The following is a 25734-nucleotide window of genomic DNA, read 5'->3' on the forward strand; positions in this document are numbered from 1 at the left end:
GTCTTAGTGAGTTGACAAAGATCTGAAAAATGTTAGATGATGGTGCCTTTAATTCAGTCCTGCATAGGCTCTGTGCCATAGAGAGAGCCAGTAGTGACAGAATAGGCAACATCCCAGAGGCCTTTACCAGCTCTTAGGCTTAAAGTTACTGTCGACTTGGATGTAGTCATCCTGAGAGAGACAGCCAGACACAGATTCTCTCTCCCTCCCCTGATCCCAGTGTGTGTGTGTGTGTGTGTCTGTGTGTCTGTCTCTCTGTGTTTCTGCATTTCTCACAGTCATTATCCTGAGAAACATTTTTGAAACAAAATCTCTCACTGGTATGGAACATATTAAGAAGTCTAGGCTGGCTGGCTAGCAAACCCCATGGGTCTGTCATTGTGGGGCTTCTCACCCCTTCAGTTCCAAGGAGAATGGAAGAGCCGGGAGGACCTTGGTTAAGAAGGCCAGGACTGAGGTGACCCACGAGGGCTTAGGCGTGTGACTCAGCTGGGTGTGCACCTTTGTGGAAAGTTTTTAAATTGTGCCATCAGCTTTAAATATTACATTTTCCTCTCTTGCATCCTCAAGGAAGGAGAGGAAAAGTCTCCTCTTTCCCAACTTTCTATAGTCAAATAAGGACTAAAAATGAACTCTCTGTATGGAAGGCATCTCACTGACTGAATTCCATATTTGTCGTAGAAGGAAATCCAGATTTCTGTATCTGATGACTGGACTGTGCCTCTGTGTATTCTAGGGTGGGTTCTCTTGTCATTCTCCTTGAGATACAAAATTGCTCCTGTGCTTTGTTTTTTGTTTTCTGACAGCCCCATCCCAGGGTGTCAGAGCTGTTGAACCTGCTTGCTTTGGAAGAACTTAATTGTAGACATTCTGAGAGCTAACACAGCAGAAAGTTTGACAGTTTCTCTGTGTGTGAAATGGATACTAGGAAAACAAACACAGTCCAGCTTCCTTGTCTTCATAGCCGGCCTTGTTTTCCTAGTACTCATTTCATCACGCATGGTACCTATCAGATTTTCTGCAGTACTAGGATTCATGACTCTGGGAACCTGACTTTGGAGCTGGGCATGGTGTTGTACATCCATGAGCCCAGCACAAGGGAGCCTGACGCAGAAGGATGCAGAATTTGAAGCCAGCATGAACTGCAGAGATACCCTGTCTCCATTTTTTAAAAGGAAGAAAGAGATTTATTTTCTGAGGAAAGAGCTAGTGCCATTACTATACAGGGACAGACAACAATTAACAGTAGTTCACTCTTGTGGGCTTGGGCATGAAAGGAAGCTTCACGTTTAAAGATCCTCAGTATCTTGACTTGATGCTAGGCTGACAGAGCCATTGTGTGTGATTTTCTTATCTTCTTTACTTTGTGAGTTTATCTGTTTACTTCAAACAAGGGTAGGGACTGTCTTCTCTGCTGATACCCAGGGAACAGGTGATTTGCTTCTTAGAGTAAAGCTCAGTCTTGCAGGGGGAGTGAGAGGGGCCTGAGCTATCCACTCAGAGTAGCTTCTTTTTTACTTGTGTATCTCTAAATGTCATCAGCTTTTCAAGTCTGAAACTTCTTTATCCTTAAATCAGGAATAATAAGTGCCTTCCCAGGTAAACAACTTCATTCGGGAGGGACAGAACTGCATAGTGCAAGGGAAGCCTTGGCTGGAGTCAGGCTGGTGTTGACTATGAGACTTGGAGTAAGATATATATCTTTTCATAGCACCAGTGTCTTCTGCAAAGTGAAGTGACGTCTTAGGATGAGTAGAGCATCCATACAAGAAGAGATAATATGTGTCAAGTATTAAGTATATTAATTACCTGGTACACAGATAAAGTTCATGAATTTTGAATTATACTCTTATTGTTAGTAACTTTGGAATAGTGCTAATATTTTTTAAACTTAGGAATATGGGATAGACTAATCAGATTTTAAGGTTTTGATGTTTGTTATACAGAGCTGATCCTAATAGGCATGGTGGCACACTCTGTAACCCTAGCACTTGGGTGGCTAAGGTAGGAGGGCAAGAGTATAAAGCTAACCTAAGCTGTGTAGTAAGACCTTGTCTCAATAGACAAGGAGAATAAATAATGGAAGAAATAAATAGAAGAGGCAGAAATTTCAGAACAGCAGTCATCAGAAATGGGGCATGTCTAGAAGAGGTGCCCTGTGGTTTTGTGGTTAACTTTTAAATCTGTTAAATGTTTCTTTTTTTTTTTAATCTTTTTTTGTTTTGTTTTGTTTTTGAAACAGGGTTTCTCTGTATAGCCCTGGCTGTCCTGGAGCTCACTTTGCAGACCAGGCTGGCCTCGAACTCAGAAATCCGCCTGCCTCTGCCTCCCGAGTGCTGGGATTAAAGGCGTGCGCCACCACACCCGGCTGTTCAATGTTTCTTTTCAGTGCTCTGTCTCTAACTTACTTAGAGTCTCTTGCCTGTCAGTCAGGTGTTCCACAACAAAATCTCATGTAGCCCAGGCCGGCCACAAACTTCTGTGTAGCTGAGAACTGCTGTTCTTCCTGTCTCTACTTCTCAAGTGTTAGGATTTTAGGTATACACCACCAAGTCTGGCCACAAATAGCATGGGGGAAAAATGCTGTTGTATTGTAAAAGTTGAATCAAAAGTCTATGTAGTTTGAGTCATTTAGACTGCTTTTCTCTGATGGTGTTTTTGATGTACCTTTCTGTGAGGCACAGATATAAGACAAGACACCTGTTAGGAAAAAAGCCTACTATGTCAGCACATGGAGGGTATTTTACATAGTTATTGGAGTTGCGAAGATGACAGAAGTATATTTAGCCATCAGAAATGAATTATCTTCATTTGTATGTACTCCATTATGACACTAAGATCTATCTGCCAGACAGCAAGGCTGTCTGTACAGCTAGGCTGTCCTGTTGTCATTGTGACAGAATACCTAGTTAAAACAGTGTTGGGAAGGAGGGGTTCATTTCGATCCAATTTGAGGGTACAGTCTACCATGGTGGGGAAAGCATGGAAGCAGGAGCCTGAAGCAGCTGGCCACATCTTACTTGCAGCCAGGGAGCAGAGAGGTGAATACTGGCCCTCAGTTTGTTTTTTTCTTGTTATTCAGACCAAGAAGACTTCAGTCTGTGGAGTGGCACTACCCACATCTAGGTGGTGTGCTACCTCAGCCTAATTCAGAAACTCGCATGACAACTTGTCTTCAAGGTGATTCTAAATTCTGTCAAGTTGATATTACACCCATCTAGGATTTCCCTCCCAAACTCTACAGAAAAAGTAAATGGAGGAGCATGGTGTTTGCTTGAGTCCATTACTAGTTTAAACAGAGTGGAGCCATGATGGATCTGATTCATTCACACTGTGTTTACTTCTGTTTCCTCTTTTCTTCTTCCTGGTATTTTAAGATAGGGTCTCACTATCACCTAGAGTGCTTTTCTGCTGCTGCTGTGGATTGGATATGAATTGTCTCTCTGAAAAGAGCCCCATGTGTTGAAAGCTTGTTCACTAGCCACTGGATCCAGCTTTCATTGAGAGGTGCTTGCATTGTGCTGGCCTCTGTGTACCAGAGCTCTGCCTTACTGCAGGCCCACAGTGTTTGTCACAGCAGTGGAAAGTTCACTAACACATTTACCTCTGAGAAAGACAGACCGACTACATTCACCCTACTGTGCAATAAAAGATACCTGCTCTCTCCAAACATAACTTGGTACCCTGCTCTTCCCTTCAATCTTTGACCTCAACCACTCTTGAGGTACGTAGGGAACTATATGCAACATTTCTTCTGTTTTTACTTTTTTATTTTTAAATTTCATCACTTTTAAAAAAAGATTTATTTATTATGTATACAGTCTGCTTACATGTATGCCTGCAGGCCAGAAGAAGGCACGGGATCTCATTATAGATGGTTATGAGCCACCATGTGGTTGCTGGGAAGTGAACCCAGGGCCTCTGGAAGAGTAGCCAGTGCTCTTATCCTCTGAGCCATCTCTCCAGCACTTGTTTTTACTTTTTAAAAATGTGTGCTGCATTGGGTGTGAAGCATAGTGTTGTGTAACCACGATTGTGTTTTATTACAAAGTGCCCAGAGACCTGTGTGAAGCCTGCACATCCTGCTGTGTGCTGTGATTAAGTCAAATCACCAGCAATTACTTTAAACAATTATACATGAAGAAACAACAGGAAGGAAACTCAGAGGGTTACATAGTCTTATTTTAGTGAAATTGATGTGAAATCTACTTAAAGGTGAGTTTTCTGTTTGCACAGAAAAATACCTGAAGAAGGCTGTAGTGTGTTCCTTGCTAGAAAACAAATGGGTAGAGAAACATGATCTCATAGGCTTTGTAAATCAGATAACTATAATGATTGGAGCATTACATGTTATGTACAGGTGTCCAGCATCATATGATACTCCATAAATTAGCATATTTTTATGTCAATTAAATGAGTAAAACGTAAAAAGGCAAAATAACTGTAGAATTTGCATATAATTAAATACTTTTTGTAATTTAAATTTTTATAAAGCAAGGTCTGTCCCAGTCCTTCTGGAGTAATTTCCCAGCTGTGTCACATACGCTACTGTAGCTTTAGCTTTTGCTTCTTGGAACGAGACAGAATTTCCATTCTGTTTATTTAACTAAAAATAAACTTCTCCCCCTTTTTAACCAAACCTAGTGCTGGTAAAAGTTCTGACGCAGTAATTTTGGAAAGAACTACCTCTTTCCAGAAATAGACGAGCTCACACGTTGGGTCTTCTGCATGTATTAGTAAGTTTCCATCAAATCAGGAAACTGGGTGGACTGGGTGGATGCAGGTCTCATGAAAGAGGGACTTGTCAGGATCAGACCATGGTAAGGACCTCACTTAGGTTAGTCTAGAGGGGTGGGTTCTGGCCAGGCAAAGGCTTTTAGATCACTGTCCTGTGACTGCAGTGTCCTTCCAGCAGCCCCAGCCTTCATGAGCTTCTAAAGAACTGTGACACTTGGCATTTAATTATAAGGCTAAACTGAGCTACCTACTCTAGTAGTTTGTACCTGGCACAGTAGCTTATGTGACTGATTCCTAGTCTAAAGCCCTGCTTTTATCAGAGATTCCCCACCCAGGCCATTGTGCTTTTGCACCCACTGTTGGTATGGGTTAGTCTTACTTCATTTCAGTGGTATTGTAGACTCAGCAACACTGGGTACTTTTCCATACCATTTATTCTTCTAGTCCCTGGCACACCCACAGTCTTATGGTGTGGTTATTGGGTCAGTCTTACCTGCTGTTAGCTTACCTGCTTGATTTTACTACTGTTGCCCTAGAAACCCACATGACATGCAAATACAAATAGATTGGGCTGTTTGTTATCTACCTATAGGCTAGCTTCAAACACAGTCTTCCTGGAGTATTGGGATTTCAGCTGTGCACAATCACCCCTGTTCACTAGGGGGTTTTAAAATATCCTATTTTGCTTTCTATAATTATAACATATTGTTGGTTTATATGCAACTTTTAGAAAGGGTCTTTCATTTGTATCCTTGTCTCCATGGTAGTAGAAATGCCTTGGCAAAGGAACCAGAGTCAGCCTGAGGCTGGGATGGTAAACCACATTCTTTCCAAGTAAAGACCCTAGAGGGAAGAGTCTACATTTTTTGTAGGAAGGTACAGCTGAGGACAGAGGTGAGAGGATTCCTAACTAAATGTCAGAATCTAGCATACAGCTATGAAAATGAAAGCTTGGTTTCATGTGGTAACACTGAAGAGAGGTTGCTAGAGTCAGCCACGTTTTGCAGTTGCTTATACCATCTACTCTTATAGGTCATGGATTTTTTTTTTTTTTTAAGACAGAGTCTCACTCATGTAACCCTTGCTGGCCTGGAACTTGCTATGTAGACCAGGCTGACCTTGAACTTACAGGTTCCAAAATGCAGGGATTAAAGTCATATGCCACCATATAGAACTTCTCATCTAATTTTTAAGAATGTTGTTACTTTTTTTAAAAAAATCTTTCAGATTTATTTATTTTATGTGTATGAATATTTTTCCTGTGTATACGTGTGTATACTGTGTGTGTGCCTGGTGCCTATGGAAGACAGAGGAGGATATCAGATATCCCGGAACTGGAATTGTAGATGGTTGTGAGCCATGCTATAGGTACTAGGAACTGAACCCAGGTCTTCTGCATGATCAACTAATGTTCTTAACTATGATCCTTCCTTCTAGCCCCTTTGTTCATAATCTTAGGATGTTTCAATTTGTGAACGCTTAGATTTCTTGCTTTGCCATAAGTTTTAAAGTGGAAAGAAGTGAGAAAAGTAAAATTGGCTACAAAGAAATTGGCCTTAAGAATAGCATTCTTTGTTTAGTGAGGTGGAGCTCAGGGGAAGACTGCCTGCTTTGCTCACCCAAGGCCTCAGTGGATCCCCAGCACCTTGAGGCTCACTGAAGTGAAAGTGCTGATAACAGATGACTGAATACCTTCAGCACACAGCTCTGGTTGCATTTGGTAGTTCTGTAATTGGTGATGTAACTCGGCCTGTCCCTGAATTTGAAAGGCACCTATTTCATATAGCATAGATAAAAAGGATACTTTGCACACTGCACACTGAGCACTGTGCCTGACAAGGCCACCTTACAGTTGCTGTCACTGTTTTATCTTAAGACCTATCAGTGCTGGAAAGGACTCCTTTTAAATTCTCAAATAGCAATTTCAGATATATGCACATTTCAAAAGTTGGCATTACTTACAAATTAGCTTCTTGACTAACGGAACAGTTCTTCCATTAGCAAAATGCATGAAAGTTTAAGAACTTATGATTGTGCAGTGAAAGGTAATCAAAACCTGTGTGTCCTCCAGCTCCCCCCATGCCCCACTCTAAGCATTTAATGCAGTGAAGGTCTTCGTATTTATGGAATATATGAGAAAAACAAATGAATTTGAGTTTGAGTGGAAGAGAATTAGGTTAGCTATAAAAAGAACTTTCTGACTACTGGCTGCCAAACAGATAAGAGGAGCTACTCTTTCAGTGGTAGGAGACAGCACCTGCCGGAATGTTCCTTTTGGGCCCAAGACTGTTGGGCTCATAGGAGTACATCTAAAGGCAGCTCAGTCCTGAATTTTACCCCCAGCTCATGGGCAGTGGCATCTTTGCCGAGATTCTATCTGCCCTTCAGTGATGACTACTCTCCCTGCTCAGACAGTGAGCATTCAGTGTCCTTTCCCTTATTTGATGAACAGATGAGGCAGCAGAGCACAGGCAGATTCTATTTTAAAACTCAGAAATAGTTGCAGGGATCCTGACATGAGAGTCCTTTAAAAATGGCCCTTGAATGTGCTAAGAAAGCCTGCAGCCCCCAGATGATAACAGTGAGAAGGGGGATGCTTGGGTGATGGTCAGCATAGCACAATCCAAACTGGGGTGTGGCCATTACTTTAATAAAAACTGCCTGAAGAGACAGCACAGTGGGTGAAGCGTCATGCAACTATGAGAGCCTGAGGTCAGATCCTAAGCACCCATATAAAGCTAGACATGGTAGGTTGAACACCTGTAATCCTAGCTCTCCTACAGTGAGGTGGGATCTAGAGAGAGACAGAATTCTCAGAAGGTTGCAACCAGCTAGCCTGGCATATTCAGTAGTGTATCTACAAGTAGTAGTATCTACAAGGAGATCCTGCCTCAGACAAAGTGGAAGGGAAGGACTGACTTTCACATCTACCCACACCCACACAGACAAATACATACATGTGTATACACACATAAGTTACATATGCTGGCTCAAATAAGTGAATAATAAACTTTAAATATCTGGGTACACATATCTTAGTTTGCAACTATTTTTACTTAAATTTCTAAGTCTTTGAATTGTTGAAGTAGTTTTGATGTGAGCCTGTGTGGGTTTGTAGGAAAGTCCCATTCTTTTAACATAAGTTCCTCTGTGAGCTCAGACATTGTGAGCCTTTTCCCATTTTCAGAACTTTGGAGTTACTTAACTGTTAGCATTATGATGTGATATCAGCTACTAAAATAGAATGTGATTGTTACAGCGTCCAGATGTGCTCCAGTCTCTTAGATGAGTGAGCTTTTCCATAGATAAGTAGAACAAAGACTAAAATCAGGTGGGTAGGCATGGTGGTGCACACCTTTAATCCCAACACTCTGGATACAAAGACAGGCAGATTTTTTCCTGTGAGTTAGAGGTAAGCCTGGTCTGCATGGAGAGTTCCAGGGCCCCTAGATCATAGTAAGACCCTATCTTGAAGAAGAAGAAGAAGAAGAAGAAGAAGGAGGAGGATGAGGAGGAGAAGAGAGGAGGTTAATAGTAGGAGGAGAAGGGGCAGGGGAAGGAAACGTAAATAAAACCAAGATTCTTCTGTAGGTAGTATCTTCACCTTGGCTTTCAAGAAGCCTATGGTTATTTTTTTTTCTTTGACCATCTGGACAAAGTAGGTAGAACCCAGATCATAAGGCAAGATGGGAAACAGTGGCTGGGTTATTGGGGTCTATGTTAGAGTAGACTGAGACGACAGAGTCTATGGGCTAGTCCTCAGTCAGTGCTGGCACTGAGCTGCTCTGCAGGGTGGTGCAGTGTCCTGGGATTGCCATTGCCCTGTGAATTTACCAGCCGCAGTGGGAGCTTCGCTATAGGCTACTACATAGCCTGTTGCACCACCTCTTGTCTGTGGACCACTTAGCTTGTTCTCCCCATGTCTGTGCTTCACTTCCATACAGTGAGGGGAATGGGGGAATGACCCCGTCACTTAACAACAGATAAGAAAATCCTCACGTCACTTAAGTATCAGCTTTCTGTAAGCAAAATTGCCTTTGGAAGGTCTTACCCTGTGTTCAGCTGTATTTTCCATAGTGTTACCTGTAGTTGACTTTAGAAAATTGTGCATGGCTTTAAATGCCAATGTTGCTTTAATGGAGAGTTTCCTGAGTTCTTATGTTGTATGGAAGGTTTCCTTGATGACAGCCAGGACACAGTTTTTAAAATTTCACCCTACATTTTTTTTTCTTATTGTGTGTGTATGTGATTTTTTTTTTCCCTAAAAAATCTAGGTTATATTCTGAAGACCATGAATCACTAAATTGCTGCAATGTTCAGGGTTCAGTAATAAAGTGGTCAGAAGTCAGTTGAAGAGCTCCTTAGCATTTTTTTAAGTCTTAAAATTTTTTGTGTTCTGATGTGTTGGGACAGGTACCTTCTGGATCATGTCAGAGTAGCTGGAATTGAGTGGTCCGTATGCTCAGGACAGTGCCAGTCAGAAGTCACATGTGTCTGTTTTTAGCTGGGAGCAGTTTCTTTGGTCACTTGTGATGACCAAAAAAGTCTCTTGGGAGAGTTAAAATGACTCAAAATTAGTAAAAATCACTCATGGCTATTTAGGTTTTAAGTTATACTCTTGACTATACTGTGGTTTAATTTTGGTGCTAATTTCTTGCTTCCATAAAGTATTACTTGTAGTTCAGAATTGTTCAGGTAGTTTTATCACTTTTGAGTTTAGTTGAAAAGGACTCCTCCGCAACATACACACATATACATGCACAAATGTGTGCACACACAAATTCATGCCCACTCTCTGAATATGAATGACGTGTGTGTGTGTGTGTGTGTGTGTGTGTGTGTGTGTGTGTGTGTGTATGTGTGTGTGTGTGTGTGTGAGAGAGAGAGAGAGAGAGAGAGAGAGAGAGAGAGAGAGAGAGAGAGAGAAAGAGAAAGAGAAAGAGAAATGCATGTGTAGTCTATTCCTATTAGAAGTTCACTTTTAGGAAAGTAAACAGCAAGTATCCCCAGACATGCAAGCTTTACCACTTGTCCAGACTGCTTCCCCAGCTGGCTCCTCCCCTCACCAGGATGTCACACCACCTCTCACCACTCAGCCCTTTCCCTGCCAGTTCACTCATTGGTGGTTCTCACATCACACCAAGCCCTCACTGTTGGCACAGTACCTGCATCTGGTCTGTCTACGCTTCCTTGGAATATAGAGGACACAAAGGGAGCAGGCTCCTCCTCAAATCTAGAACATTCTTTTGTTTCTCTTCTCTTCATGTTTCCCTTACCATAAATACTGTTTGAAGGTAGTTGAGCTCGGGCTTGTGCTGCCCTGGTTTGTGACTTTAAGCCTTTGAGTCATGGGCAGGAAAGGCACTTAAAAAGACAGTGATAATTTGAGCCCCTTAAATAATGCAGTTTTGCAGCTACCTGTAAAATCCTGCTTCCCTGAAAGGAAGTCTAAGCTATGCTGAAGAACTCACTGGGGTTTTCCTCAGTAGTCATCCTCCTCATCTTTAGTTTTGTTCCATGACACACTCTTGTCATAATTTTTTGGTTCATAGGACAAAATCCAGGTCCACTGTGGTACAGGGCACTGGCTCTGTGGCATGGTACAGGTTGACTCCCTGTCTCTGCCTCACTGCCAACATCTGAAGGAGCACTCTCCTCCACTGCAAAGAGCATCCTGTATCCTGTGGTATCTCTGTGCTTTGATTGGCGAGTAACATTGAACATTTCTATCCTTTTTTGTTTATTGTCCTTATTAAGGTCCTTGTTTACAGATTTAGTGTTAAAAAGTTTCATACGACATCTACATACATATTATATTTTGAGTTTTTAAATATATAGTGTTGAACTTGAGCCTACTGGCTTTCTGGCTTCCTCATATATGCCTATGAAAAGAGGCAGTGACTGGCACTCTTCATTAGGGACCCAGCATCTGGGGCTGCAGTCTGAGGACCTGCAGCCTCAGGCATCGGTACCACAAGTCAGGATGGATTAAGAGACTTCACACTGCTGGGCATTACAAGTAGCATCAAAGATACTGAGATGAAATTGAAAAGCTTTCTGCCTTTGAAGTTTGCTGGTAATGGGGACACATTTCTATTTATAGATATGCATGCATGTGTGTGAGTGTGTGTGTGTGTCTGTATCTGTGTGTGAATCCCACCAGCTCAGCTAACAAGTGCTGTACTTCACTGTTGGTAATATTTCTCTGATGAATTGGGGATCACTTGTTTAAATGAATAAGAAATTAAAGAACACTAGCATTATGTTTCTCAATCGGGGAATTCTAGGCTTACAGATTGTATCCTTTCTTTTTTTCTGGCTAGAAAAAGAGCTTTAATAAAAGACAAAAGCCAGTGTTGAGTCAGTTAAAGATGTGGGCTTACAGTGTAAAACAACTGATTATCCAGATCATTCTTTGAACTTTGAACACTTGTTAGTTTTTATATAATTAAAAATATATAAAGACAGTCTGTATCTGGTTAGAACAAAAAGTTCTTCGTTGTTAAAGCTAATCACTGAGACCTGGGGACCCAGCTTTACTGTGCATGCATCTTAGGAGGAAGTTTTCCTTTTGAAGGCAAACATTGCACCAGGTGTTTTGTAGCTTTGAACCTATGAAATGATTATATATGGGGCATAGGCACAGACTGAACTTCATTATATCCGAGTAGATTGTTTGCATGGCATGCAGGATCCCTATCTAGTGCTGCATGCATTGGTTACAGAGGTGATGATGGATAGCATTTGCTTTGACCTGGTTTTCAATCAAGCCATATGAACTTTCAGGTGTGTCTAACAAGAATGTAACGAATATGCTAATGACAGTTATAAAGTACCTAAGAATAGATTTTCATCAACATCTGTTTTTGGTTTTGGAGTAAAGTTTATTACATCATCTTCTGGGGGAGGAAAGAGACCTTGTCTGCTTATTCTATATATAGATCCAGATTTACAATGTGTATCTCAGGACCGTGTTTGTCTATATTTTCAATGCAGTCATGCTCCAGGGCTTGAGAATTGTTTTACATTCCCACACATGTTTGTGTAACACAAAACATCTTCAAAGATTTTTACCAGCCATTTTTCTTTCTCCTCTGGCCCACAGACCTGCTCCCAGAAGGAATTTTATTCAGCTTTGGAAGTTAGTGTGTCCTCTCCTCCAGCACTTGGCAGTGTCTGGGGCCCCAGGGAGACAGGCATTCATCAATCTTTGGCCATGCCCCTCCATCCTAAAGTCACTGAATGTTTCCATTGTTCTCTCCACATCAACCTGGTTTCCTGACAGCAGTCTGTCCCTTGCAGGAATGGAGTGAGTTGTGACAAATGCAGGTCCTGTTCCTCCTTTGTTCACCTCTTGCTGTGTAAGTCAGCACACTGCTGTTCTTTCTGTATACCAGTCTCCTGTAAGCTTGGGTAGGATAGAGTAGTTCAGAAATGGATTGGAGACTAGATTTCACACGTCATCAAACTGAGCAGGAGTATATTCTGCACCTCCCGGTTGCAGCTCGCCTGCTCCCTCCAAGGCTGTGTCTCCTCCACCTTCCTCTTTCCTTTCCCTTCTCCATCTTTCTTTCTGATTCATGCAGGCATTACTTACAAGTCATGTAACTCTATGATCTGTGTCACTTTGTGTTTTTTATTAAAGAGCCTTTATGAAAAGCTTGTTTCTTCCTTAGCTTTGTGAAAGGTTTGTGTTGGCCTGGAGTAGTACCGTTTTCTCTTGCCTGGTTTTCCCTTTGGGTGTTATCTTCTCAGCCACCTATCTTCTGGACATTTTCCTGTTTGTTTGCTTGTTGCCAAAAGAAGAGGCACAGAAAGTGTCCTGAATCCTTAGGAATTGTACTTGGTTGGAGCTTTTAAAGACCCTTGCCCCCAGAGTAGTGTTTATTGAGAAAAGTAGCTGACACTTGCTTCCTTAAGCTTTGACGGTCTGTGAACCTGGACATCATGTGTCTTGAAGAAGCTCTCTAGGATACTCATGCAGATGGTGTGCCTGTTGCTATTGAGGGTGAGCACATGCTGACATAAGGAAGCTGGCAAGTTCTGCCCTGAGCAACTTTCTTACCTGTAATCTAGATTTCTTAAATTTACTGGAAAGCTTTGATTCTGGTCTATTCTTTCTCCTTCAAATCCTGACAGCAGACATGATTTGGGATATGCTGGCTATGTGATAGCTGTTTCTCTTTCCCTACTTTTGCCATTTCCATATATGATCTCAAAACAGAATTTGAACTCTGGGATTGTGGGGTTTTATTTGATGTCTGTGGTCTGAGCTGTCATCAGAGACTATGCTAAGGTTTACATATGCTGATAACAAAGGCCATATGGATGTCCATGTTCTGTGCTGCCACCTGAAGCCATGTTGATCTCCATGGGTACACTGCTACCATAGTGATGTCCATGGCCAGTGCCCCAGAGGCCATGTTGATTTCCATGGGCTTTGCTGCCACCAAGGGCCACGATAGTTTCTGTGGTTCATGGCCCCTGCTATCACCAAGGACCATGATAGTTTCTGTGGTTCATGCTGTGACAGAGGGCAGTGTTGATAGCTATGGTCTGCACTGCCACCAGAAACCATGATGAGACCTGTGGTCTGTGCTGATGCCAGAGGCCATGTGGATGTCTGTGGTCCATGCTATCACCAGAAACTGTAAGCCATGTTCTCACTAACTGTAAAGAGCGAGAAAGCTGCTTTTGCAGTGGTATCTATGACTGTAGATTCACAGTTGAGAAAGAGAACCATAGAAGGCTTCTGTGACAGTGCCTACCCCTCCTCCCTAAAAAGGGAAAAAAAGTTGCCGACTCCTTGCTGGCAGGTCCAGGTAAGAGGTCCTGGTCCTGCCAGGATCTCTCCGGGGCTCAGTGGGATGGCAAGTGTCAATGGCCCAAAAGAAACACACCCAGGGCCGTGAGTCTGTCAAAGCAGGAACTCAACTTTATGGCATCAGCTCTTGCTTATAGAAGTTCGGAACATAGGGAGGGGGATTTTTGGTGGGGTAAGATGCTGTAAGAGGCGGGGAAGGGTGATGGAGTGACTGATAGGGCCAATGGCAAAGCTCTACATCAGCAACAGCGGGGCAGAGGCAGAGCCAAATAGTTCTTGCTGAGTCACCCCAATACAAAAGTGACTGAGACAGTCTCAAAACTCAAGTCAGGCTTGGGCTTGTCCTCAAGGCCCAAACCAGGGCCAAAATGGGGTCCAACAAAAAATAACAGTCCAGACATGAAACTGTTGAAGAGAACTCTTAAAAGTTGTGATAGGAATACTGAAGTGTAGCTTTTCATAATTGATGGCTTCTGATGGGTGTGAGTGGGGAAGGACTCAATTTTCTTTAAGGTGTTGGACACTGAAAGTTTGACCATGTTCCAGTGACTATATGGACAACACAAATTAGACTTGTGGTTTTTTGTTGGGGGATCATAAGGGTGAGGGTGGATCTGGGAGGACTGGGAAGTAAGACGAGTGCTTTATGTGAAATTCTCTAATAACCAATAAAAATATTATGTTGGAAAAAATAGTTTTGTATAGTGTTTAGTTAAAGCAGTGAAGTTTTTACAGGTCTGTGGCCATGACAGTTCTTGAGGCACTCCTCCTTCTCCTCCTCTTCTTCCTCTTCTTCCTCCTCATTATTATCTTTTAAAGGAATACTGTTAGTCGATCATGCAGCAGATTATTTTTAAATAAAGGTATGTACTACAGTGCTTACAGAGGTACCTTAACTTGGTATGAGCAACCCTGACTTTCCATGGATTTCCCATGCATTAACCTCACATGGCCTCAGAAAGGCCTGGGAAATCAGCAGAGTACACATTGCAGTCGCCTCTGGGGAAAAGGTGGCTGGGGTCAGATGTCATGATCTCAAGGGTCAGAGAACCTTCTTCTTTTCCAACTTTATCTCTTCCTGATGTTCTCACTTATAAAGTGGTCTCCATCGTTCATTACTGTTTGCTCTGTGTCAGGTATGTTATGGTGGTGAATGTTCAAAGGGGAGTTGGGGAGACAGTGCCTAGAGAAGTTGTAATTTAGAGCAGTGTGAAATGTTTGGCAGTGATACACACCAGTGTGAGATGTGCAGATTCATAGGCCACCCACCAAGAATGAGCAGTGTCTTGTCATAGAGAAGGTTAGGGGCAGGCTAGAGCCACAGAGGATCAGAAGATTCCTGCACATCGATGTGGTTTAAGGGAAGTCATGTGAGGGATTGTCAGCACGAGGGAAGCCGTGGGTAATGCTCAAAAGCAAGTTGGAGTTCAGTCCTGTCTCCCATTGCTGTCTGAGCTGCCCCAAGCTCTAGTTCCCTGTTCTAAGGATGAGGTGAGAGCTGCTGTTGTAAGTCCTCCATCAGTGAATAAAACAGTTATCCTGAGATGCCCATCTCTGGAATCGACCAGCTACACTTTATAAGCTAATTTGATGTGGTATGTGCAGGGGAAGTCATGAAAGGATTTAAACAAGGGCTAGGGTCAAGCCTCTCATTATGGAGAGTTAACCAGTCAAAGAATAGCTTTGTACTGGGTTTGAGGCTAATGTAGTACACTGTCTGCTTAAGTTCATGAGACAAGGGAAACAAAAGTTCACCACAGTTAAATTACACATTTCCAATCTGTGCTTGTTGAACAGGAGTTCTTTGTTTCTTCAATATCCTGGCCTCCAGCTATGCTCAGGTCTGCAGGCAGAGCCCCATGTCTTCCTGTGTTTGAAGTGGTGGGTGGTGGAAGGTTTGCTGGCTGTGGGAACGTGGGATGTTCACCTAGCAAGCTCTTTCTGTTGTCCAGAATGGTCTGTTAGGACCCCCTTCTAGGTATTAAAACTCCTTTAATGTATACGCTACTCTCGTCTTTTTGGCTTATTAAAGCCTATAGTAGGCAGGTGTTTCAGAAACAGTACCATAGTGGCCTGTAAAGCTGTCCTTGTGAAATGGCTATTTCACCAATTCCTTGTTTTCCTAAGGTCTCTAATAAGTAATTCCTCAAACTTGGCATTTGCTTGCCTCTGAGTGGATATATACTATCCAGGCATTTAAACTTCATTTGAAAATGAAATGTGCCTCAGAGTCTGGAAATTTATGCTACATCTGTGCTGTCTCAGTAACAATTCAGAATGTAAAGAGCATTCATGACTCTATCCCTAAAACTTAGACCTGCATGCACATATGCCTGCATGAATGTCTGACAGGGCATGGCAAGTTTCACAGGATTTATGCAGCAGAGACTGCTTACCATCAAAACTACATTCTAGCTTAAGAGACATATTTATTGGGAATGTAACTATTGGCAAAATCTTATAAAGTTTGAAAAGTGATCAATAAATCAACAAAATGGATTAATACTTCCTTGTTTTAAGCACTGCCACATATGGCCTTTTGTGAGCAGTGTGCCTGTTAATATGTAGACTGCCACCAATACATCTTTCTATAATTAATTCCTGGTTTTTCCCAGACAGAGTTAATTTCTTTGACTTTGGGACCAGTGCATCTTTTGGGAGTTCTTAGTGCTGGTGTAAGCCACCATACCTGGCATGCACCTGTTTCGTATTAGTTTTGAATTATTTATAATAAGAAACCTGGGTGGTTAACTAATAGTAGAATTATTCTTAATAGAAGTTAAACATTTTAAAAGTTTGATAAAACTAGAAGTTTTGTTTTTAAAAAACTGCTAAAGAACTCGGTTTTAATGTCATTTCAGTTCCAGTTACTATGGCAATGACGGCAGGGGCAACAACTACCTTTCCTATGAGCAACCATACCCGGGAAAGAGTAACTGTGGCCAAGCTCACACTGGAGAATTTTTACAGCAACCTAATTTTACAGCATGAAGAGAGAGAAACCAGGTACAGTAAAGGCTAAAACTTTAGTTTTCTGTGACTAGATGGGAGTCCTGCTCTTTGTCTTAAGTTTCCCACACCGACAGGACACCTGGATACTTGTTTCATTTCCTGGGTTTCCAGAGTCTTGTGCACATGTGCACACATGTCACTTGTATTTCAAACAGATCTTTCCAGCTGTGGCATTATGGCATGTCTTTGTGCTGTCCTTTACCAAGATGCTTTAGAAATTGCTAATGCGGGGCTGGTGAGATGGCTCAGTGGGTAAGAGCACCCGACTGCTCTTCCAAAGGTCTGGAGTTCAAATCCCAGCAACCACATGGTGGCTCACAACCATCTGTAACGAGATCTGACACCCTCTTCTGGAGTGTCTGAAGACAGCTACAGTGTATTTACATATAATAAATAAATAAATAAATAAATAAATAAATAAATAAATAAATAAATAAATCTATCTTTAGAAAAAAGAAAAGAAAAAAAAGAAGTTGCTAATGCATAACATTGGAGGTGCTGCGCTGTGTTAGTGAAAAAAATAGGAAGAAAGAACTGCATGCCATTTGCCTCAGTGAAACTTGAAGTGTGGTGAGGGAGTGGTATACACAGAAGCTCCAAGAGGAAGTGGCGAAGCAGTGAGGGACCAAAGAGCACTGACTAGGGCAGTGGGAGAACTTCCCAGATGACAGTGACTTTGAAACAGGGCTCTAAAGGAAGAACACAGTTCACACATATAAGAAGGAGGAGATACAGAGAAGGACATAGCAAGTGCTGAATATCTTGAGCTATAGCTGCTCTGCCATGTGGCAGTGTCACAGGCCAAGCTGGCCTCAGACTTTTTGTGATCCTCCTGCCTCTGCCTCTGCTTCTCAAGTGCTGGGATAGGTGGATAAATGGCAAGGGTGGTCCATATCACTCTGGTAGTTGAAGTCTTCCATCTTTGACATGTTGGTTTTCTGGCATAATGCAAAGATAATTCAGATGAGTTGTCTAGACACATAGTAGGGAAACCAAGACTATAGACATGAAATAGTACTCACTTAAGAGTGAGTGGCAAAATGTGTTCCACAGTCCTCATTTCCATCTGCAGCCCCATCAGAAATGCTTAGCCTAACTAACTCAGTGTTAAGGAAAAAAGACCAAGGAGCCAAACTTGGCTCTTGCTAGAAAAGCAAATGTTATGATCGATGGTTATTTCTACATGTATATGACTTTTCAGTTTCCAAAGAATTTTAATAATTACATACACTTGACACCAGGGTCCTTACTGAGTTGGGAGGTTGAGCTTAAGACTCAAACAAAGTCATCTTGTGCTGGGAGAGAAAGCAGTGAAGTTGGTCAGCAAAGAATGCTAAATTCTAGTGTCTCTGAGAAGGAATACTGATCATAGTAAAGAGTCGAATCTTGGTCCAGTTTGAAAGATTTCCTTAGCATAGCATGCCCAGTGGTTGCCTTCAATAAATAACTTATATCTTAAATGGAAATAGAAATGTATTTTAAAAGTCTAATTATTTTTTCTTTGGAAAGGCAGAAGAAGTTAGAAGTGGCTATGGAAGAAGAAGGATTGGCAGATGAGGAGGTAATGTAACCAACGATACTAAACGGAAGTGTCCCAGTGAGTTCCCTTATCAGTGTTAGCTGATGTGTGGGTTGGCTATGGTTGGCTTTTCCATCTGAGTATGGCTTCTTACTGTATTGCTGTCATAGGCACCTTAGGAAATGGCCTTGGCCCTCAAGAACATACAGTTGCTGAACACCATCCACAGCATTATGGGAGATGGGAAAGGGTCCAGTGCTGGACACCATCCATCCATCCACACTACTCTGGACGAGCAGGACAGGGTCCAGTGCTGGACACCATCCATCCATCCACGCTACTCTGGACGAGCAGGACAGGGTCAGGTGGTGGGCACTATCCATTGATTCCTTCTTCTCACATTTATTTCTGAATATTTTAAAACTGTTTACTCTCTAATTAAGGTTCCCTTGTACCTCACTGATGAATGACTGTCTTGAAATGGTTTCTTCCTTATGCTGCCCAGTTTTTCTGCACTCTGAAAACAAGTCTGGTGTATCTCCTGCATGTATTGTTTTTGGTGAGATGTACCCTGCTCCCTGAAGTCTAGGGTGTTCATTGAATGCTTGCTTCCCAGTTGGTGGCGCTGTTTGGGAAGGCTCTGGAGATGTGGTCTTGCTGAGAAAGTTTGTTACTAGAGATGGGCTGTGAGAGTTTAAAGACTTCAGCATTTCACGTTTGCTCTTTGCTTCCTGCTTATGGCTCAAACTGTCCTCTGCTTGCTGCTTCTCTTGCCACACCTTTCCCATCATCGTGGACTGACCTCTGGAACTGAAAGCCCTAGTGCACTCTTTCACAAGTTGCCTTGGCTATGGTGTTTATCACAGTAGAAAAGTAGCTAAGGACTGCAATGCAGGCTTCCTTCCCAGTGGCTGTTTCTCTCTAGCCTTAGCTCCTGGCACCCCATCCAACCGTGGCCAGTACTGAGTTGCTGTGATTTTTCCCTGCTTATTGATGGCCCCTTTCACATGCTATTTCTGCCATTTGAAACTTTCTCCTCTGAACTCCAGTGATTCTTCAAGGAGCTTAGGTCTTACTTCACTGGGAAATCCTAATTGCTTAGCTACTCGTCCTACATTCTATACTAACAGTGTTTCTGTCCTTGTGATAGCCTTTAAATAAAGGGCATCTTCCCAGAGACTAGAAGCTGTGTGTGTTAATCAGTTTCACATCCTGGAGCAGACGAAGGGCTTTTGCAGGGGGCACACACATGCACGAAAACTTGTATACGTTACAGGGGCTGCTAGTATAGTTCAGGATAGAGTTCTTGCATAGCCCTGGTTTGAGTTCCAGCAGCCACCACCCAGTAAGTCAAAAATGTGTAAACATTACAGAATATAGCAAACTTTGAAAATACATAGACTCTTTCCCAATACAGGAGCTCAGAAAAGACTTATGGGAGTTGTAGCAATTGCTTTGAATCGTTCTTGATGGAAAGAAGTTACTTCATAAACAGCACTGTAGTCAGCAATAGTGGCCATGCATGCTTAAGTGGCAAGGGAAGCTGAAGGCATGGAAAGCTAGCGTCAGGTCAGTTACTAAAAAGAGCTTTATTTTCCAGATGAGAATGAGTTATAACCTAGGCTTACTGACTGTTCAGTGGTCAGAAAGGAGCTTGAAGACGCTGACCAAGTGAGTTAATCTGCCCTGCAGCTAGCTGCCTTAGCTGTGTGCCATCCGTCTAGCTGGGCTCTTAGGAAGGCAAACACACACTTAAAGTTACTGTTTATATATAAATTTAATGCATATCTTAAAGCCCCATCTTGTTAAATTTTATTGTGAGGCAGTAATTTAAGGGCTTCATCCTAGCTCATAGAGAAAGGTGAGCAGATCTTTCCTTATTTGTCTCACTAATATTAAAACTTTTTTTCTAGCTAGTAATAATGGTGCTGATGCAGAAGTCTTTTTTGTTTTGTGTTGTTTGTGTTGTCCTGGAACTCACTGTTAGAAATGTTAAACACAGGATCTTGAAGTCTAGGGAAAGGTACCAAAACAGATGTCCATGCCGAGCACAGTGGAGACTCCATTGAAAGATAGCATGCACTGTATAAAGGACCAGGTCTCAGGGGAAAAAAGGAAAGGAAAGAAAAAGGAGGATGAAGAAACAGGTTTTTTAATGTTTGTTCCTCACTTTATGTTAATGAAGACCTGCCTATTTGTTAGCTATCAAGAGCTCAGGATTACCCATGTCAGGTGACAGGTTAGCCCAGTGTGGCTAGGTTCCTGTTGTGCAAGAAGATCTGGAAGCCTGGACTTTTATATAAATTGGCTTACTTTTAAAATTATTGCCAAGTGATGAGAAGGTTTCTTGGGAGTCAGGAACTGTCTGGGAAGGCCTGGCTTTGTAGTGCCCCCTGGTGGGCATTAGTGATTTTTTTTTCTTTTTTTCTTTTTTTTTTTTTCCTCGAGACAGGGTTTCTCTGTGTAGCTCTGGCTGTCCTGGAACTCACTCTGTAGACCAGGCTGGCCTTGAACTCAGAAATACGCCTGCCTCTGCCTCCCAAGTGCTGGAATTAATGGCGTGCGCCACCACCACCCGGCTTTTTTCTTAATTCTTGTAAATAGCTTGTAGAAAATGTTAACTCATTTTGCTTCTAAAAATCAACAGCTCATAATGTCTGTTTTTAAACATCCCTTTTTTTTTTTTCTGTAGAGGTACTTTAAAGTGCCTGTGTTTATTGTTAGGCCCTGTGCTAGGGCCTTGAAGATGTTGTGGAGAAGAGAACAAATTCTCTCAACCTTGATGTTGAAACTATCAGTATAAGGGATTGGAATTTCTTAAAAACAAAACAAAAAAACTTTAAGATTTCTTAAACAATGTGAATGTGGAGTGCATGTGGCACCCATAGGACAGCCTGGGGTGTCAGTCCTTAACAGTACTGTCTGCTGTCTACTGTGTACTGTGAAATAGTTCATGAGTGAGCTGTGAAACCATTAAATTGTGACCATTTACAACAAAACAGTGGCCAAGACGAAGTTGTTAGTGTTAATATCTCAGAACTTTGAAATACCCTTTCTGTTTTAAAAACACCTTGGCATCTTGCAGATTGAGACTCTTACCCATTTGAAAAGGAATGGAGTCTGTAATCTTGGCACTAGGGAGTGAGAGATAAAAGATTCTCAGTTTCAGAATGAGACTGATTCAAAACATGGGGAGAATATATATTAATTAACAAGAATCATCAAAAATGGATGTTTATTAATGGAAAACTGAAATGAGTGATTTAAGCTGCAGAAGAGAGCCATGAAGCAGCAGGAGGGAAGGGGGGAACACAGAGACCTTGGCTTTTAGTACACACTGAGCAGATGCAGCAAGGGCTCTTCATGGGCTTTAAAACGCCGATGTTGCTTCATTTACCCCCAGACTGCAATACTGACTGAAGGGCTAAAGTCACTGAGTAGGTTTTCCTGAGGCCAGTGGTTTAATGCACACTGTGGTTTCCCTTTTGTTGTTGAGGGGCTATGCTCTGGTAGACAGGAGCACCTATCAGATACTCAGTGACTAATTTTTGTTGTTGTTTTGGTTTTTGGTAGACTCTTGTCTAGACTGTAAGCACATTTTATGAAACTGGACAGCCAGGTCTCTTCTGTTTAGATGAGACAGGTTTCTGTAGCTAAACAGAACTGTGCTGTTCTGTAACCATGAAAAAGGAAAAATTTTAAACCATCTTTCACATTCTTATGTTCATCTATCACATGTAATTAAATTAAAACAAGCTCTTGTATTACCATGAGAGACACAGTGCTAGAGTACCACCAAGTAGCTTCTAAAGAGAACTCCAGTTCAGGAACTTAAAGCCAGCTCTTTGTCAGAACTGCCACCCCCAAGCACAGAACAACTGGTGGTGGGTTCCTGTAAGAGAAGAATACACGGACCACATTGTGCTGTGAGGCCCACCTTTGCCTTTATAATGATATAGATGTGATTTCAGCTGTATTAAACTATTTAAAGGTAAAGTTTTCCCAACTCCAAGATAAGTGCAGTTTACTTTTTAAACTAGCATGTAACTGCTAGATATGGGTAGTTTTGATAAAGCATTGTTTGCTGTATTCTTCATTTCCTTTATTGTGTTGTTGCTACCCAGACACATGCATGCACATGAGTGTGTGTGTGCGTGCGTGCGTGCGTGCGTGCGTGCGTGCGTGCATGCGTGCGTGCGTGCGTGCGTGCGTGCGTGCCAGCCACATAAATGAAATTGTGGGCTAGAGAGATAGTTCAGCAGTTAAGCACACTGGCTGCTCTTGGAGAGGGCTCAAGTTAATTCATAACACTTATATAGCAGCTTAAAACCATTGTAACTTGACATTATAACAGACATTGATGTAGACAAAATACCCAGATGCATAAAATATATTTAAAATAAAATGTTTTAATGTACTTTCAGTGAGCTGTGTGAATTCCTGACATAATTTCTTGCTTGCCGCTTCCTCTGTTACATGTGTTAGAATTCTGTTTTAATGATACCCAGACTTCTAATTAGACACCTAATTAGACATCTAAAGTTAGACAGATGAGCAGGACAGGGAGTGGCTCAGCTGTGAGCTGTATTGGGAGCCGTGTGTCTGAGGTGACAGCAGTGCTGTAATTTGTCACCTGAGCTAGTCTGTGAGAGGCTGATGGGGCCACTGTACTTGAGTTGGAGTTGAATACCTTCAGTGACTTCCTTATTCCACTGTGTGCTGCCTCTCTCGGGAACTATCCCTGTATCATGAACTTAAATTTTATGAGATGAGAGGTCAGTGAGGTTAGGACAAGAAAATTAATGATTTGCAAATGCAGCCTTCAGGTATTTAAAAGTGTTGCTAATTAATAGTTCTTATTTTGTTATCTTTGTTGACTCAGTATTGCTGTGGGGGTTCTGACTTGGAGGGAGGGTTTAGGGAGTTGACTTGCTTGTTTGTTTTGTTGGTTTTGGTTTGTTTTTGACCTGGAAATCATAGAGATCTATCTGCCTCCCTTCCTGAGTGCTAGGATTGAAGATGTGGGCCACCAGGCCCAATTATTTTGCAATTTTATATCTTTAGAAAGTTGTATGATATTTTAAGCTGTTTGCTGAGGTTTATCCAAGAGTCAGTTTTACTCTAAGTAAATCTCCAATGGGAGTGCTGCTGTTTCCATGTGACTTTTGAATCACGGGTTTCAGTAGCTGTGAGGGCACCCGGAAAGTAAAGAGTTGGAGATTTTCTGACAAATTAACAGTGAATGACAGAAGAATCGGAGCCTGGTGCTGTAATCTCAGCACTCAATGGCTGAGACAGGAGGCAAGCCTGAGCTACTCAGTGAGGTTTGTCTCAAAAATCAATCAATCAATCAATAAGCCTATGTCAGAGTAAATACACACACGTCAGAGTGCTCCTCATTTGTGCTTTCTAGGACTTATTTCTGTGAGTTCAGTCACACTCAGAAGGCAGTGATTTACATGTATAGTAAACTGCTGAAGACATTGTCCATAAAGTCTACTTCTAAGGGTACATATTTGACAGTTGTTTAAAGAACATTTTCTTGGAGGCTGGTGAGATGGCTCAGAGATTAAGAGCACTGACTGCTCTTCCGAAGGTCCTGAGTTCAAATCCCAGCCACCACATGGTGGCTCCCAACCATCTGTAATGAGATCTGACTCCCTCTTCTGGAGTGTCTGAAGATAGCTACAGTGTACTTATATATAAAATGAATGAATGAATGAATGAATCTTTTAAAAAAAAAGAATTTTTTTAAGACTTTCAAATTCTTCCCTTGCTTAATAAATACTTGCTTTAGAAAAATAGATTATTGACAAACATATAAGATATGCCTCTGTTTATTTGTTTAAAGTTATATGTGTGTGGGTGTGGATTTGTGCATGAGAGTGCAATGCCTGAGGGGGCCAGAGTGTGCTGGAGGCGAATGTGTACGCTGGAAGCTGAGCTTGTGTGCTCTGCAAGAACACCACATATCTTAGCCTCCAAGCCATCTCCAGCCACCAGCATTACACATGCCTTTGAAACAGCCTGTTTAAAAATCATCTTTTCAATTCTTGTTTAATAGAAAAAGTTACGTCGATCGCAGCATGCTCGTAAAGAAACAGAGTTCTTACGCCTTAAGAGGACCAGACTTGGCCTAGATGACTTTGAGTCTCTGAAGGTTATAGGAAGAGGAGCTTTCGGAGAGGTAAGCTGCTTTGTTCAGGTCACCACTGTGAAAGTCGATGTTGTGAGTTGTTTAAATGTAGTTACTAGGCTCTGAGGTCATAAGTCAGTTGGTAAGAATACTTGTCTAGTATCCACAAAGCCCTGCATCTGACTCAGCACCATAGGAGCCAGGTGTAATGGCTACCTCTATATTCCCAGCACTTGGGAGATGGAGGCAGGAGGATCAGAGGTTCAGGCTCATCCTCAACTACATAACAATAAGCTCAAGACTAGCTGGGAATACACGAGACCCCCCACCTCCCATAATGTGTGTGTGTGTGTGTGTGTGTGTGTGTGTGTGTAGGTGTAGGTGTAGGTGTAATTTCTTTGATATTGTAAATTCCAGGGTTCAGCAAAGGAAGCTCCTTCCGCTGTTCCAGCGTTTATGTTTGTGCTCTAGGTGCGGCTGGTCCAGAAGAAAGACACGGGGCACATCTATGCCATGAAGATCCTGAGGAAAGCTGACATGCTTGAGAAAGAGCAGGTGTGTCTCACCACGTATGCAGCACCAAGGGCCTCGGGTGACAAGGGCTCAGAGTAGTGTTAATGTTGAGAATGATAAAAAGAAGTCCAGTGTGCTAGGTAATTTCTAAATTTGATAGTCTATTTTAATGTTTTCAATTCTTAGATTTAAATCTCAGTATCTTCAGTTTTATAATTTCTGTGTTAGTTTGCTCAGTTGCTATTAGAGAACAACACAGGGTAGAGGCTATAAGCATAGAAGCCTTTGCCTAGTTGTGGTTCTATTCAGGATCAGAAAGTTCCCATAGGTTTTAGCTTCTGATGATTGCTTTCTTCTTTGGTGACTGCAGGAAGGGCAGGCACAGGAACACTCCTGATGCCTCTTCTAGAAGAACACTAGTCATGTTACATAGCAAATAAGAATCTGCTGCCTTTACAGAGTTACCCTTGAGGCTTAAAGAGATAAGCTAAAACAAACTGCTCCTTGGCTTTGCATATTTAATGAGAACATGAACATCTGTATGTTTCAGTACTTTATAAAACTACAGATTTCCTGCATGACTGTTAGACATGGATAATTGGAAGAGGTCTATTATCTTTTCAAAATATATTCACCTAGGTGGCTCATATCCGAGCAGAAAGGGACATTTTGGTGGAAGCAGATGGAGCCTGGGTGGTGAAGATGTTCTACAGTTTTCAGGACAAACGGAATCTCTATCTCATCATGGAATTTCTTCCTGGAGGTAAATAGGAACAGACAGACATGAGTTCATCTGCATATGTAGCAATAATGTCAGCTAGTCTGACTACCGAATTTTATACCTAACCATTGTTTTTCAGTATTTACTTTCAGAATAATGGCAGGTGATTTGGCCCCAAATCATGTGAGTTTGAAGGACTATTAACTGACATGTTAAATACTGTGTCATTCTGTGTTCATGGTAGCCCACTGTAAAGTTAAGTACAGTAAGCC

At 42.0% G+C, this 25734-nt stretch overlaps 1 protein-coding gene across 11 annotated transcripts in view; it reads left to right on the forward strand.

Moving 5' to 3' along the window:
* The window catches only part of Stk38l (serine/threonine kinase 38 like), a 53885-nt gene that overhangs the window by 17109 nt on the left and 11042 nt on the right, over positions 1–25734 (forward strand). For 5 of the 11 annotated variants that reach the window (NM_172734.3, XM_006507027.2, XM_030255357.1 and 2 more), the window contains exons 2-6: positions 16423–16567; positions 18083–18134; positions 24157–24279; positions 24700–24783; positions 25381–25504. In NM_172734.3, the coding sequence (NP_766322.1) occupies positions 16434–16567; positions 18083–18134; positions 24157–24279; positions 24700–24783; positions 25381–25504 (517 nt within the window). In that variant the 5' untranslated portion in view covers positions 16423–16433. Of the gene's footprint in view, positions 1–16422; positions 16568–18082; positions 18135–24156; positions 24280–24645; positions 24784–25380; positions 25505–25734 lie in introns of those variants that run through there. The other 6 variants (XM_030255360.1, XM_017321560.2, NM_001346666.1 and 3 more) reach the window with 4 other exon arrangements.

The sequence above is a fragment of the Mus musculus genome, chromosome 6, assembly GCF_000001635.26.
Source record: "Mus musculus strain C57BL/6J chromosome 6, GRCm38.p6 C57BL/6J".
Taxonomy (NCBI): Eukaryota; Metazoa; Chordata; class Mammalia; order Rodentia; family Muridae; genus Mus; species Mus musculus.